The sequence below is a fragment of the Bidens hawaiensis genome, unplaced genomic scaffold, assembly GCF_021521415.1.
Source record: "Bidens hawaiensis isolate Kalapana, Puna unplaced genomic scaffold, B.hawaiensis_p1.1 tig00017570_1, whole genome shotgun sequence".
In the NCBI taxonomy this organism is placed as follows: domain Eukaryota; kingdom Viridiplantae; phylum Streptophyta; class Magnoliopsida; order Asterales; family Asteraceae; genus Bidens; species Bidens hawaiensis.
The window spans coordinates 364,591-381,379 of NW_027492658.1; the positions used below are offsets into that span (position 1 = coordinate 364,591).

Genomic DNA, 16,789 nt, shown 5'->3' on the forward strand with positions numbered 1-16,789 from the left:
AAACAGGTAAAAATCTATTTGTATTCCAAACCGAAACTAAACAAAAAACCACACAAAAAACCACAAAACCCAGAAAACTGAAACGAAACCAACAACAAAAAAGGACCTTACCGAAACAAAGCCATAAACCAAAAAACTTAAAACAAAACGACCCCCCTGAGCTCAAATTTTAAAAACTGCAGCCTATTTATTCTCGGGTAAAAGTTTTTTTAAATATTTAGATTTAAACAGGTCAACGGGCCAACCCGTTTGTATGGAAACAGTTCAACTCGAACCCGGCGTGTTTGTTAACAGGGCATGTAAGCTGACCCGAAACCTGTTATAGAAAGAAATGCTTAATATATACACATGGCAAAATTATATATACACATGGTTATATATGCCTGTTTTAGGCCTCACAAACATACCTCACCAGAAATGAACTTTAATATCCTCCCACATGCTGATTTACTTTTCCATCAAAATAGTCAATCCTCTGTGTCAAATGTTTCTTGGCAGCCTGATAAAAAAAATAAAGATTTAAGAAATAATGAGTTTAAAAGCAGCACTACAGGATTACAAAGAATTTTTTTTTTAAAAATGATATTCAATAAAAAAAAAAGAAAAAGGAATAAAATGGACGTGCATATAGAATCATGCTCATGTTCAATGATAATAGTAAAACTCCTCTTGTACTATAGACATATGTATATGTATCTCATGTGCACAAAGATAAGCTCGAAATCAGCTCACAACTGACTTTGAGACATTGTAGCAAGTAACAAGTTGCTACGCGTAGTTGTAAATGGCTCCAGTAACACACCAGCTATCGTTGACTCTGGATGAGTCATATAAGTCTCTTTAACAATAATTATATAACAGTTAATGGGCTTTTATTAAGGTATTTAGGACTACCAATTTGAAATTGCAAGAATTTGTTATCATCACAGTTTCGACAAAAGATAAGTTGTATCAGATGCAGCCTTTCATGATCCCCTAACTAAAAGCAGCAAACCAAAATAATAAAATTCACATAACCACAACTTAAACCAATGTATTTGTTTTAAAAAGGTGTCGATATATAAACCTTATCCACAAGTGCAGATATAAGTAATTTTTAAAAAAAAGCAAACTAAGGCTGGAAGTTTAGAAACATTCCCTCATATCCATACGATTCAGTCATTATGTAGATGACGGTTACCAAACAGCAATTCAAAAGATCTAAATGGCAAAATAATACTATAAATATATCGAACGCCGAGTAAAATTTGGTGGTTTTTTTCATTAAAAAGACACATGAAGCGCATCACCCAAAGTCACCCACACCTCGAACTATATATAGAGTATCATAAAAAGTTAACCTATAATGAATGTTTCATTTGAAATATAACCATAACAGAAAATGAACATTTACCATTAACTCCTTACATGACGCCATTCACCAGCACGCCTAGTAATTGTTTTTAGCCCAAACTCCATGTATGCAATAAGAGGATGTTTATTTCATTTCAATTAAATACTGAAATCCAAACAAATATTAGTCCATTCCGATTTAATGATAAACATAAACTGACAAATTACCTTACATATTCAAGTATAAATAACAATAAGTCTAATCATTAAAAGTAATAATAAACCTAAATCCTAATTATCCCAGTTACAATATATAGAATTGAGAATTAGATATAAATCCTCCGTTTTTTTAGCAAGGATTAAGAATCCCTGACCGAACCAAAAGTAATATTTTTTCTAAAACAAACCATTGTGACCAAAACTCATACCAACAGATAAATACCAACCTGTCCCGTCCCTTTTGACAGCTATAAAAGAACATAAGTAACAATTTTGGCCTGTTTACTTATAAATGGGTCAACGCTCCGATACATGTTTTTGCTAACGGGTAAAACGGGTTGATAAAATACGTGTTGTTTTGTATTTGCATTATTTGCCACATCAATCACCAAAACAAAGCAGTGTACGATTATATGATAGAAATCATTAAATTCTGATGAACCGGAACGAAGTGAAGATATACCCCACAGAAAACATATAATACAAATTAAAAATTATTGGATTGCATCGGTGAAATGGTTTGATTAATTTCACAAAATGCATAGAAACAAAAGATTTCGATAGAATCTTAGACCCAAAGCATCGCACCTGGTTTTTGCAATTGTGGGGGCTGGAGAAACTACAGCAAACCATCTACCATGAAGATAACCCTAATTTAACATTGCGTGTAAGATTTCAGGTAAGGAGTGTCGTTGACGGATTCAACATTTATAACCCTAATCTAACGTCGATTGGAGACTTAGGGGTTATAATGATGCTTGACTGTAAGGTTTGGTGATTGGAACGGTTTTCGTTATAAATAACCCTAATTAAACCTCGCCGGAGAAGCATGGAAGGTCGCCGGAAGAGCATGGAACGTTGCCTGAGGTGAGGGGAATTAAAATTAACGGCGTCTCCATATTTAATGTTAACAGCGACTTAAAATACCATATTTTCCGTCTAAAATGTTTTATATATAATATAATATATATATATACATACATATATATATATATATAGAAAATTGTTCAAATAAAAATAAAGAGTTTCCTAACAAATAACCAACAGAATTTTGACATTTAGCATTACAAATGATGGTGAAGAAAAATTCTAGGAAACTATGTCGGTTATTGGTAATTTTAAATTTCAACTATTGATTAACATGATCCAATGACTATGATTTATTCCTAGTCTTTCTAAAACTATTTATTTTTAGGATAACCCTCTCATATATATATATATATATATATGTTTAAGTTAAGAAGAGAGATGGGATCACTGCGAGAAAATGCAAGAAATGAATATGAGTCACTAGTTTTATTTTATGTTTTAAAAGATTAAAGATAAATGAAAAAATATGTAAATGCAACAATAAATGTTATCTCTCTCACTTCAATTAATACAACTAATATAACTATAATAAATATCTCTTTAATTAATATATCTACCTAATTAAACTATAATAATTAAAATAATAAATAAACTAATTTAGTTTTATAACTTATTTACATCATCTTCATTTATCAAACAAAAATACAATTTATTCATGTACTACTAGTTCTTTATATTAAAAAAAAAATCTTTCCACTCAATTTATTAGCATATATCAATGCGTAATTTTTAACAATAAATATCAAACATAATTTTCTTTTAAATTGATATATCTAGAAAAACTGTTGTCATAAATAATTAAAAAATGTCATACAAATGTGTCCATTAAATATAAACAATAAATATACAACCTACATAAAATTATATAACCTACACTTGATTTGAGCAAATACAAAAAACATACAACTTACATATTTAATTCGACATCAACAATTATATAAATTACACAAAGATACACATATCCTACACGTGTGTAGGTTATTTGTTTTCTTATTCTTAGAACAAGTGTGGGTTATATGTTTTTGTGTATGTTGTATATTTCACATTTAATGCAAACATGAGATAAGATAGTTTTTTGTATTATTCATCACAATGTAATTACGTGTTGATGGATATTGATAAGTTGAGTTGGAAGAAACTGGTTTTAAATATAAAGAAATTTTAATGTATGAATAAATTGTATTTGTGTAGGATAAAATTTCCATGTGTGGTTATATGTTTTTGTGTGCGTGTGTATTTTATTGATGATGAATTTTTGTGTAGGTTATATGTTTTCTTATTCTTAGAACAAGTGTAGGCTATATGTTTTTATGTAGGTTGTATCGTTTTTTGTTGTTATTAATGCAAAAACGTGTAAAATAGTTTTTTGTATTATTTATCACAATGTAACTACGTGTTGATGGATTAATATATATTGAGTTCGAAGAAATTGGTTTTGGATAGAAAAAATTTTTAACGTATGAATAATTATAGTTGTGTAGGACAAAAATTCAAGAGACAAAAAATAAGTTATAAAAATAAATGAATTCTTAATATTTTTCAATCATAGTAATTTGATTTAAATAGATAATTATTATGGTATATTAGTTATCTTTATCTTTACTATATATAATATACCAAACAAGGGCAAATTAAGACATTTGTTTTAAGGGATTTACAATTTCCAATGCATAAGGTACAAATGTAAAGATATAATACTAAATGTTTATGTTTCCCGTGTATATTTTATTTAAAATTTTAATAGTTTTTGTTCGTTTTTAGTCGAGATTTGTATACTGCTAACACTTTTGTGTTTTGTAGGCATTGGAAGTTGATCGTGATAAAAAAGGGCGAAAAACGAGCTAAAAAGAGCCGAAACGAAGTTTTGGAATGCGTCAGGAAGGATCAGATTAGAGAATCGGTCTGACCAGCCCCCTTGGTGGAACACGCCATGCCGCGCGGCCAGGTTTTCATTTCATGGTCGCGCGGCGCCTAGGGAGTGCAGGAGTATTTTTATTTTGTTTTTGCTTCAAGTTGGGCCTTGTTTTGGGTATTTAAACATCTTTAACTTAAACCTGAAAATAAGCTGAAGCCACCAGCCGAAATTGGGAGTTCTTGGAGCATATTTTCGAGTTTCGGGGTGATTCTGAAGGCAAGAGGACAGTTGGTGAAGAGTTACACGTTCACGTTTGGAGATTACGGGTTTTATCGCCTTTAATCTGTCGTTTATTAGATATTCACCATGTTTCCAGTTTTATTTATTTTGTTTGATTTAGACTTTATGATGTTAGGTTAAATTCCATAAACTACCTAGGTCGTGATGAACCTTAGTTCGGTTTGATTTTGTTTGGATTTCTTTTCGTTATAGATAGTATGTTCTAAGTAAATTGTTGAGTTTGATTTAATTGATGCGTTTGATTGCTTGGTTTTGTTTACTTGGATTTATTGTTTCACATTGCCCTTGTTGAATGTTTCATAGAATAGGGTTTTGTTAGGTCATTTACTATGTGTTCTTGACTAGTTTGTGATTGATATCGATTAAAATCATAGAAACGATAAAATCAACTAAACAAATAAAAGTGAGCTGCTAGCCTAGAAAGCTGTAAGGTGATAGGTTATTGATAGATCTTTGCTTGTCAGGATTGCTAGATTTAGTTCTTCTTAAGGAGTCCGTCTGTGTTTGATTTGACGTTATTCGTTTGCTTAAAATTTGTTCATGCAATTATCTTACTAAAGATAACAATCGTTAATAATTACTTTTCTGTAAGTTTATTTCAATTTCGGGACGAAATTTTCAAAAAGTTGGGGATACTGTGACATTCATCAAATTTGAGTCTCGATTTTATTCGTTTTGTAAACTTTCATATTGTAAACCCGACTCAATACTTTTAAAACCTTATTTAATTATTGTATAATATTATTATATACCTCGACCATAATTATCGATGTTTGTCATATTATAGTGTCGTTAAGAAAACATAGAGGGTTTAAAATGATTTTCGTAAACTCGTTATAAGCCTTGGAATCTTTTAAACTCACATTAAACATTGATGGAAACTTGGAGGGCCATTATGTAAATATGTATGTTACATATAAAAAGAAAAATACCCTAAACCTAAACATATATACACAGCCGCCTCCCCCTTTCTTCTTCCTCTTTCCGGCGCCGAATTCCGGCCACCACCTCCGGCGACGGCAACCCGGCTAACACCACCTCTGGCCACCACCTCACCTTCCGTTAACCCTCCTCGTCTTTCCGGCGAGCCCAGACGCACCACCACCGCCCCCCTTCCTCTCCGGGTCGATTTTCCGGCGACCGGAGAGCGGGCCGCCGTGCCTCTACCTCTTTGTCTCTCTCGGCTTTCTCTCCCTCTATCTCTCTCGGCTTTCTCTCTCTCTCTCTCTATCTCTCTCGGCTCACTCTATCTCTCTCTCTCTCTCCCTCTCTCTCCGTGTTATCTCTCTCTCTCGCAGCTCTCTCTCTCTCTCTCGGCCTTTGTTTTTCGGCGGCTGCTGTTGCTTCGTCTCAAGCGGGTTCGGTTCGTTTACTTCCCGGTATAGATCCACGACTCGGGAACAGTTAATAGGTAAATTAATTTGGGGTTTTGGTATTATTAGTTTTCATATATTGATTTCCATATTTAAATTGTTAATAAGTGGTTTGTGTATCGGTTATAGTCTTTGAAACGAGTTGGTTTGAGTATGGAGTTATTTTTGATTTGGGGAAAAGATGAACACACGGGAAATGGAGATGTTATGTTCTTATGGGTTTAAATTAACAATTGATATTTTGGTTCGGTTGGTTTGTGCGTTAGTTAATAAACTAGAGGTCTCGGGTTCACGTCTCATCCTAGGCCGGTTTTGGTATTATCATATTTTTTATATACTTAACAAATAATGGTTACTATTAGTACTAATATTACTACTTAAGATTTTTATTAGTATTATTTTGTGTAACTTACTATTATATTTATTAACTGGTAATATTATTATTGTCATTATTATTATAAATATAAAAGTTGTTGTTAATATTATTAAAAGTCATAATATTATTATCTATTAAAATCATATTTTATCATTAAGTACTAGTAATAATATTATTATATTTATTTTGTGAACTCGTTTAGAACTCGAACCAACATCGAGGGTGGTATCATTATTTACTATAAATATTACTTATTATTATTACTATTTTTATCAACAACACCTTAAAAATTTATACCAAGATTTTATTCTCTAACTATTATTATAGGTATTATTAATAATAATTACTAGATTATTGACCCGTGTGTGAAAACATAGAAATAGTCTAACAAACACACGTAATCTGAAATGACAACATAATTTGTAATATGTTTTTTTTGGACGGCAATATGATGTTTAGTTGTAAATAATATTTGTACGAAAACACATGATTGTCAAACATATAGTTAAACTAAAATAACATTCAAAGTACAATTCTTAGAAACTTAATCAATAGTTGAAAATGTAAAATTCATAAATTACTAAATACTTCCTTATAAACCTTATTTGTTGTTTTATTTGTAACTTTACATTCATTGTCTTATATAAGCATTTTAATACAATCTATACGCATCACTCTTGATAAAGCAACAAAAGGTTGACCATGTGTAAACACGTGTCTCTCAAGTATATGCCAACTCTTGCTAGAGACTAACCTTAACTTCTATTAATGGTCATTGCAAAACAAACTGTAAATGAAAAGTGCATTCCTTTCAATTTAAATGGAAATTTTTTTAATCATAGATTCATAGTGAAGTTTTAATAAAAATCAACGCCTTGTTCGCACCAAGATAAACATTATACTTTGGAATACCAGTCTTTCTGACATAAGCTTGATTTCAGTTACCCTGTTATATAATTAACTTAACAAAAAAATGTGTAAATAAAATATTTATAAATAATAATTAGAATGTGTAAGTAGTAACGAATGTAAAATTAGATTATATATGTTTGCAAATATAAAAATAGAAATGAACCTTACGGAAAAAATTGTGAAATTTCATAATTTAATTGATGAAAATACGTGGGGTGAAATTTATTGTGAAACTGAAAGTATATATATGGAGGTAATAACATAAATATTTTTGGTTAGTTAATCAAAGAAGAAATATTATTCTCGATTGCATTTAAGGTTATCAATTTCATATAAATTTGAAAGATTTTTAAAGATGCAAAAAAAATATATATGAAAGTTCATATCTAATTTATCTAATTAATGCTATTACTAATAGTCAAACGATTTTTAATGTAAAAATGGTTCATATTGATTTGATATATATATATATATAGGTTTAAATTCAAGAGAGAAATCAAGTTATTGCAAGAAGTATGAGAAGTTCTTTCAACCAATCAAAATTTTTCTTTTTATTTTTTCTTTTAGTTAATTACAAGGTTATATTAGTCAAAGTTGTTTGTTCTATATTTGGAATTATTACTATATAATGCTAACCGATTGAATTGTACAGTTATTATTTTTTTAATTTAATGGTTTTTAATTTAGATATTTTCATTCAAACTTTTGTTTTAGTATTCACGTCCCAAGAATCCATTTTTAAACAATAATCCAAAATATACATTTCTACACGTTTGAACAAATAAAACAAACTAATTGTACAAATAGTAATTTTTGTGTTTTGACACATATCCATAATATAAAGTTGTATTTGAATATATATCTTACACAAGTATTAATCATACTACACACATAAAAACTCTAAATAAACATATAACCCTTCCTTCACTAAATTAAAGAACTCATATAACATTTTCTACACAAATTTAATAAATCCATACACCATGGTATTTGAATACAACCTACACAAGTGTTAATCATACTACACAAATAAAAAATCTAAGAAAATAGATAACCCTTCCTATACAAAATTAAAGAACCTATACACAATGGTATTTGAATATATCTTATGCAAATATTAATTGAATTAAACAATATAATAAAACATTATCATTAACAATACCCCAACATAAGTTGAATACATTCTACACAAGTAGAAAAGTATTTTCATTGGTATTTGAATATATCCTACATAAATTAAAAAACATCCTACACAGTTTATGTATCTTATCATATTTGTGAACAACCACTATTTGTTATAAAATATACAAAGGATCAAAACTATACCTACACAGAAAGAATGCAACCCTACACTCTCACTGAAGTCATTTTTTGTTACGAAATCGCAGTTAAAGAAAACAAAATTTTTTGAAATAACTTCTTGAATCACGCTATTTTTTAATCTTATCGCAAATGTAGATGTTTCAACATGAACACCATCGTGTGTTTTAGTAATCTGAGACAAAAAAAAATAAGATAAGGACAAATCTTGGTACGTATTTGAATTTTGTGATTGGAAGATTATGGAAAATAAGCATTAAATAAGATTTATCATCATAATTTTAGAAACTCATTGATTATAAAACGTTTGTTACAAAACAATAAGACAAAATTACCCTTTTTATATTAAAATCCTATAAATGATTTGCTTATTTATTACAAGATTGCCATTATCATTATGAACTATAGATCAAACATAATCAATTGTACAAATTCATTTCTTACACTTCTTGCATTAATTTGATTTCTCTCTTGAACCATCCCCTATATATATATATACTTATTTAAAATTCAAACTATAGAATGAAATTAGAGAATATATCATATACCATACTTAATATAGTTATATAAATCTAATTTAACATTTTAATAATTAAATTAACATTTAAAATTAATCCTAAAAAAATATATTTTGAGGCTATATGAATTATCATATAAGTTAAAATACAAAGATTTTTAATGCATAAAAGTTGTAAATACTTCTCCAAAATAAAAGTTTATAAATTATTATTATATACAAATATACAAAAAAATCAAAAATGTAAACCTGGAGATGTTATTGCATTCGTTTTAAAAAACAAAACAACCAATTTATTGACTAATAATTAGTTGTTTCCAAAAATACAAAGTTAATTGATTTTGTAAGTTTTAAAAGTTATAAATTTTTATTATATACAAATGTACAAAAAATTTGAAATGTAAACATGGAGATATTATTTCATTCATTTTTAATTACAAAACAACTAATTTAATAACTACTACTAAATTGTTTCCAAATATACAAACTTAATTGATTGTGTAAGTTTTAAAAGGTTTGCAAAGTTAATGCATTAGTTATTTATTTAATACCATATTTAATGTCAAATATATTTCAATTAATATGATAGCATAATCATGATATAGTACAAATAACATTAGTTCTAAAGCTTCAAACAAATTAAAAATCAAATTCAAAAAAATAAAGTTACATGATTTATGATTGGTGTAAAGTTACTATAACTCATCCAATCCTAACTTTGGTTTTAAGAATAGGAAAGTAATGTAAACAATTTACAAATGAAAACATTTATCTATTACTTTTTAGGTGAATTTCTTCTACATTATTTTGTATTTCTACAGCATTCCTTTAATACCATGTAGCATGCCACATAAAAATTATGTTAACCAAATTGATGTGTATCTTTTGGTTATACTTCATTATGCAAGAATTTTGTACAATGGAAGCTCCATCTACATTAAACATAATCATGTCAGATTTGCAAATTAAAGTTGTCATGATACTTTCTACATATATGAAACGTAGATACACTAATTAACATTTCTCATAATGAACTTCAACATTAATCCTTCCAATATCTTTCAAGGCATAATAGAGATTAAACTTCCAATATGAGTAATTACCTCAAGAATATTTAATCTCCTAATGATTGTCAACCAAGAAGCTTCCAATGGTAAACCTTGCACTACCTATCCATATGCCTTTCTAGCAAACGAAACTGCTACACCAATTAGGTGATGGCTGATAACGTAAAACTAATTAAGACGTAGAATGCATTAATAGTAGCAAATGCAAAAAAAAAAAACTAAAAGAATCCTTACACGATCTTAAAATGCCTTCATGTCCCCTTTTGAATCACATAATTGATCATGAAAAGAAAAAAATGAGTACTCAGATTGAGTAAAGAGTTAACAAAAATCAAATGAAATCAAATAAATTATAACGTTAACAAAAATCAATAAAAAAAAGACTTGTAGTGAAAATAGTGTTGCATTACTACAATATATTATAGGATGATAAAGAAAATCATATTTTTATTTTACTTTTTTAAATATAGAAGTTCTTTTAAAAGTTTTTAAAATATACATAAATTGTGTTGAATTCAAGTCATAGTCTGAGTATACGATTAATGCATAGTTGTCCTTCAAACACCATAGCCTGAATATACGAACCTTCAGTACACAGTCGTTGTTGGAAGCATCCAAATCCTTGAACATGGTACTGTTTGATGCTTCAATGTTGCTGTGTGAGAAAAAATAAAATTCAAGCAAAGATTAAGGATTCAATAATTAATATTTATACTTTGAAGAAAACAAATAAAATTATAAATATAAAAAAATTTATCCGTATGAAGAAAATTAAACCTTAAGAATGACACAAATATGAATTTTGAGTAACGAAGTGAGAAGTGTGAGAATTTCTTTATTCGGGTTATAGTATATATAGATAAACAGATTTTGTTAGAAAGTTTGAATTGTTAGATAAAAAGGAAAGATCTAAATATAGTAAATTTAGGGAATACAATTAGGGATTTCAAGAATGTAATTGATAATTGATATTTACTTAATTTGGTAGTAATAAATATAGTAAATTTAAAGAATGTAATTAGGGATTTTTGTATAATAACCGAATAATAAATATAGTCAATTTAGAGAATTTAATTAGGGATTTATTTATAACAAAATAATAATAATAATAACTCATAACTCATATCAATTAAATTATATTATAATTCGTGTTTACAAAATTAGACACATTAAGTTGACTTTGAATTCAAATTGAAATCCTTAAAAAGTTGTTAGGTAAGTTAGTATTGTTAGGACCTTTCCTAACAACTATTGTTCAAATAATTCATGTATTTAGGTGAAATTTTATTTAATGCTTCGAGACATAAGAAACATCTATATTTAGGGAAATTGCATTTAGACCCTTCCCTAATCAAATACAATTTCACGACACCTAACAACTATTTTAATTAAGTGGAATTTGTTTAAATTTGTTTAAATTGTATTATAAATACATGAAATAGATTCACAATAATAATTTGTTTATGTTTGTTATTTAAAAAGTTGTATTTAGAACCTTTCCCTAATTAAAATATTTGACCAATCTATTTCTCTAATTAAAATAGTTGTTAGGTGGCAGTATTAAATAATTACATAAGAAATTTCAATTGTATTTAGACCTTCTTGAACCAATAAAACAGTAATTGTTCAAATAATTCATGTTTACAAAATTAGACACATTAAGTTGACTTTGAATTCGGGTTTTGGTTAAATGCATACATTAACTATTTTAATTATTAATAATTGAATTTATTTTTGACTCATTTAATTGGTAAGAAAAATAGAGAAGTGTAAGATATATTTGGAAAGAAAGGTAATTGTCCAATAGAAAAGGGCCATGTGGAGGCAAACTAATTTGTTTTAATAGTATAGTAGGATTGTTATAATTATTATACTATATTAGTATTATTAGAAATAGTTATTGTTATCATTATTATCTTATATATCAATATATGTACATATATATATAGATAATAATTTTATAGTCATTATTATCATTACTATATTTATCTTTAATAATATTATGATAAGCTTTATTACCGATTCATTTTTTATAAAAGCCGAACCATTGATTTAAAACCCGTCTTGTTTCTTTTAATATTGGTTTAGCTATTTAAAAGCCCAATAAAATAATATTCTATTATCAATTAAGTACGAGTCCCTAATCGTTAACAAATTAACAGGTAACCCGATTAATAACCGAACCTCCTCGTTCAATGTTTCCAATATAGTTTCATTATGGTTTCAAGTTCATTAATATATATTACATTATTTAATTTAGCTAAGGTGTTTATCGTTTCAAGTCGGATCTGTTCGTTTACCGTTCTAGCTTCATTTATTTATCTATTTATTTCTCGGTTCATCAATCGAGGAGAGTACTTTCATACCCCTTTTTCCATCTTTTTTTTGGGGTGACATTTCATACTTATCAAACTAAATGATTTATTTACATGAATCTTAAACCCACAAACGTGATTGTATACATTACTTAAATACTTGCTCGATTTGGTGTTCTATGCTTATATGCCTATGTGTTTATCGCTTTCGGTTGGTTGAATCTATAAATCCTAGACTACTTGGCATCCCCTTGTAGCAAGGTGTCGTTAACGTAACGCAATTAACGATAATTTATTAAATCCTAGACTAATTGGCAACCCCTTGTAGCTAGGTGGCGCTAACGTAATTCTATTAGCGATTGTCAATTTATCCAAGTTGTTGCTTTTATTTATTGTTTCGTATACAAGTTTTGTGGCTTCTTATTACTATGTACTTATATGCTCAAACTTATGAATTGCTCACCAACCTTTGTATTGACAAACTTTATTCTATGAAATGTTACAGGTATGACTCTTGTTGACTCGAGGACTTGACGAAAACGTTACCAAGACTATTAGGATATTAGTAAAACAAACAACGTAATTGCTACTTGTATTTAACTTTTTTGTGTGGACGAGATGTGTTGTTTATTGATTTGTTGAAATAAAATGAGTTGAATAAATATTGTCATTTTAAATAGTGTCTTGTGTTTTTGGGAAATCCGTTGCACCTTGGCATGTTCCGCCGCCTTTGGTCGGGGTGTTACAAATGTGTAGGATATGTTGATTAATTATTGTGTAGGATATGTTATATGATGTATAGAATATATTGTTAACATTGATGTGTAGCATGCATTTTTAATGTGTAGGTAATGTTGTATGATACGTAGGATATGTTGGTGACACTAAAGTGTAGCATGTATTTTTAATGTGTATGATATGTTGTATGATATGTAGGATGTTGTTAACATTTATGTGTAGCATATATTTTTAATGTGTAGGGATAATTATACGAAATTAGTTGTTATTATTTTATTATAAAAACCGAGAACTATAAAAATAATTTTGAAATAATGAAAAATTAACAATCAATATAATATAAAAAACATAAAAAGAAAATTATGTGTGAGACTCCTAACTTATTTATTGGTTACCAAAAACAAAGCATATAAATTTTACAAATATGCCCTAGTAAATAATTAATATAAAATAAAAAGAAAATTATATGATTGGTTGGAAGAACTTCTTGCACTTCTCGCGTCATGAAAACTTCTAAGATTAAAGAATATTCAATCAAGTTTATAATCATTCAAAACATATAATCTGATCAAAGTTGGATACACAAAACCCTAGCCTAAAGTGAATAAGATGGTTTTAGCCTGACATCGGCATCACGAAAAATTCGCTAATATGATGAAAGGATGAAAGCATGCGATGAACTGACGAACCAGAGGCTTCGGAATGTGGAAAATCGTCATAGGGCTTCTTTCTGATTGTTGGAATGAAGGATATCTCGAATGGGGGCTCAAAACTGATTATATTAAAAGTTAGGTTTTATTTCCCAACTGATAAAGATTCGCGTCGTGCAAACGGTGTTAGGCTAAATCCTTCGTGTCGTGCGAAGGAAAAATTAGTTCTCTCATGATCTTGATCCTATATATATATATATATATATATATATATATATATATATATATATATATATATATATATATTTCTTATGTAATTATAAACAATGGCTAACGATTATTGGTTCAATGACATAAGAGCTAACCGTAAATGTTGATGAACACAACCAGAAAAGTGATGCAAAACTTGATAATCAAAAGCACAAACTGTTTAAACAATCAATTTGTAATGTACAACAAGATTAAAGAACATTCAATCAAGTTGATAATCATTCAAAACATAGAATCTGATCAAAGTTGGATACACAAAAACCTAGCCTAAAGTGAATACGATGGTTTTAGCCTGACATCGGCATCACGAAGAATTCGCCAATATGATAAAAGGACGAAAGCATGCGATGAACTGACGAACCAGAGGCTTCGGAATGTGGAAAATCGTCCTAGGGCTTCTTTCTGATTGTTGGAATGAATGATATCTCTAATGGGGGCTCAAAACTAATTATATTAAAAGTTAGGTTTTATTTCTCGTCTGATAAAGATTCGCATCGTGCAAATGGTGTTAGGCTAAGTCCTTCGTGTCGCGCGAAGGAAAAATTAGTTGGGGTTGATTTTTAACATCTTCACATCGCGCGAAGGGACATTTGACAAGATCTTTTGTTTTTCTTCTTGTTTTCTGCATAAGAAAGCGTGCCGACCATTTCCACTCTTCTAAGTCTTCGTTCCAAGCCCGTAAATCACCCCCAATAAACAACCTTAATGTCTTGTACCCTGAAACACGTAGACATGCTTGAAGTACCAAAGTTCATATAATATCTAAACTAATATTAAACAATTAATACAATAATAAACACGACTTTTACCCGACCATCACATCCACACACTTATCTTTTTCTTTCCCTCAAGCGAACTCTCATGCAACACATACACCTCAGGTCGAGTAAACACGTAGCCAAACGACAAAAATCAGATTAAAGGCGGTGACGGTGTATGATGGTGATGGCGGATGAATGAAGTTTGGGAATGTTGAAGAGGTTGTGAGGGTGAGTGGCGTTGACTGTGGTGAGAGGCTATATGGTGGCGGTGGGGATATGATGATGATGATGATGATGATGAGAAAGGACAGTGATGAGAAAAAAATTGATGATGATGATAGGTAGATAGCTGGAGGTGGTGTTGGTAGGGAGATAAGGGTTGAAACAGGTGTGGCCCCAGCTGCAACTTGCATTATGATATTATTTCTTTTTTTTTTTTTGAAATTTTGCTTCTGCCACGCCGCGCGAACGCCCGTTTTTACAAAAAATTTGACGATTTTAGATGTTGAAACTTTTTCTATCTTTCAAAATGTTTAACTTTCTTGATTCCCTTAACCATTTTTTCAACATGGAAACTTATAATACATATCTGGCACTCTGTTTACTAAATATTTTGCTTACCAACACGCCAAAGGAACACTCTGCGTTGCATCTTCCCCACAGTCCATTTTTGCGGTACACTAAACACTCGAGGCAAACGATTATAGACTCATATTACAAAATATACACTTACAGAGCCATATCCCCCCCCCCCCCCCCGGGCTAGTGATGAATTTAGTGTCTACAGCTAGACACCTCTTGGTTCTTAGTCAACCGAATACGTTGGTTCCTCTGCAATGAAACAAACCTCCGACTCGTGTATGCTCTTGTTCAAGTCTGTGTCTTCTAAGTACGGTTTCAATCGATGTCCATTGACAACTTGCCTCACATGAAAATCAAAGTCTTCAATTTCCATTTCACCAAACCTTCCAAATCTCTTAACTTGATACGGTCTCGTCCATTTGCTCTTTAGCTTTCCCGGGAAAAGCTTCAATCGCGAGTTGTACAACCAAACTCTTTGACCTTCCTCAAACGTCTTTCTCCTCAACTTAGCATCATGCACTCTCTTCATTTTGTCTTTATATGCTGATGTACATTCATACGCTTCATCTCTCAACTCCTCTAGCTCGCACAAATTTAACTTCCTTTGTTTACCTACACACTCATAATCTAGATTAATATTCCTAACCGCCCATAACGCACGATGGGCAAGTTCAACAGGTAAATGAAACCCCTTCCCATAAACCAACCGATAAGGGGTGGTTCCAGTAGGCATTTTAAAAGCCATACGGTAAGCCTATAATGCATCATTTAGCTTGTTTGACCGATCCTTACGATCGGGCCCTACCGTCTTTTGCAAAATCTCTTTGATTTGCCTATTAGAAACCTCTACTTAGCCACTTGTTTGAGGATGATATGGAGTGGCTATACGTTGGTTAACACTATACCGTTTAAGCAATTTTCCAAAGTTAAAAATTTTAAAATGTGAACCTCCATCACTAATTATAATGCGAGGAACACCAAAACGTGAAAATATGTTTGATTGAACAAATTTGCAAACAATGGTATGGTCGTTCGTCTTGGTGGCAATTGCTTCTTCCCATTTAGAAATATAATCAACTGCCATCATGATATATGATATGGGCTAAATTATACAATTATTATATAAATATTTTCTACACTTTATTTACTTTTGAATTAGATTCTTAATTAATATTATTCTTAGTTGGTTCAAATATAGGTTTTTAAAAGGTTCAAAAGTTAACGAGCTAAAATGGACTAATTTTACTAAATTTGTGTCGATAGTTGAACAATAAAAATATCATTGTACTTAGTATTATCAATCCTTAAACACTAAACATAAATTAGATTTGA

At 29.8% G+C, this 16,789-nt stretch overlaps 1 protein-coding gene across 1 annotated transcript; it reads right to left on the bottom strand.

The window, feature by feature from the left end:
* Positions 1-15,680: 15,680 nt before the first annotated feature.
* On the bottom strand, positions 15,681-16,202 carry LOC143554256 (uncharacterized). The gene has a single exon (XM_077044057.1). The coding sequence runs from the start codon at positions 16,200-16,202 to the stop codon at positions 15,681-15,683; it is 522 nt and encodes a 173-aa protein (XP_076900172.1).
* Between the last annotated feature and the right edge of the window lie 587 nt (positions 16,203-16,789).

Bases quoted from the DNA above. Each gene is read 5' to 3' on its own strand.
- LOC143554256 (XM_077044057.1), bottom strand. From the start codon at position 16,202: ATGGCTTTTAAAATGCCTACTGGAACCACCCCTTATCGGTTGGTTTAT.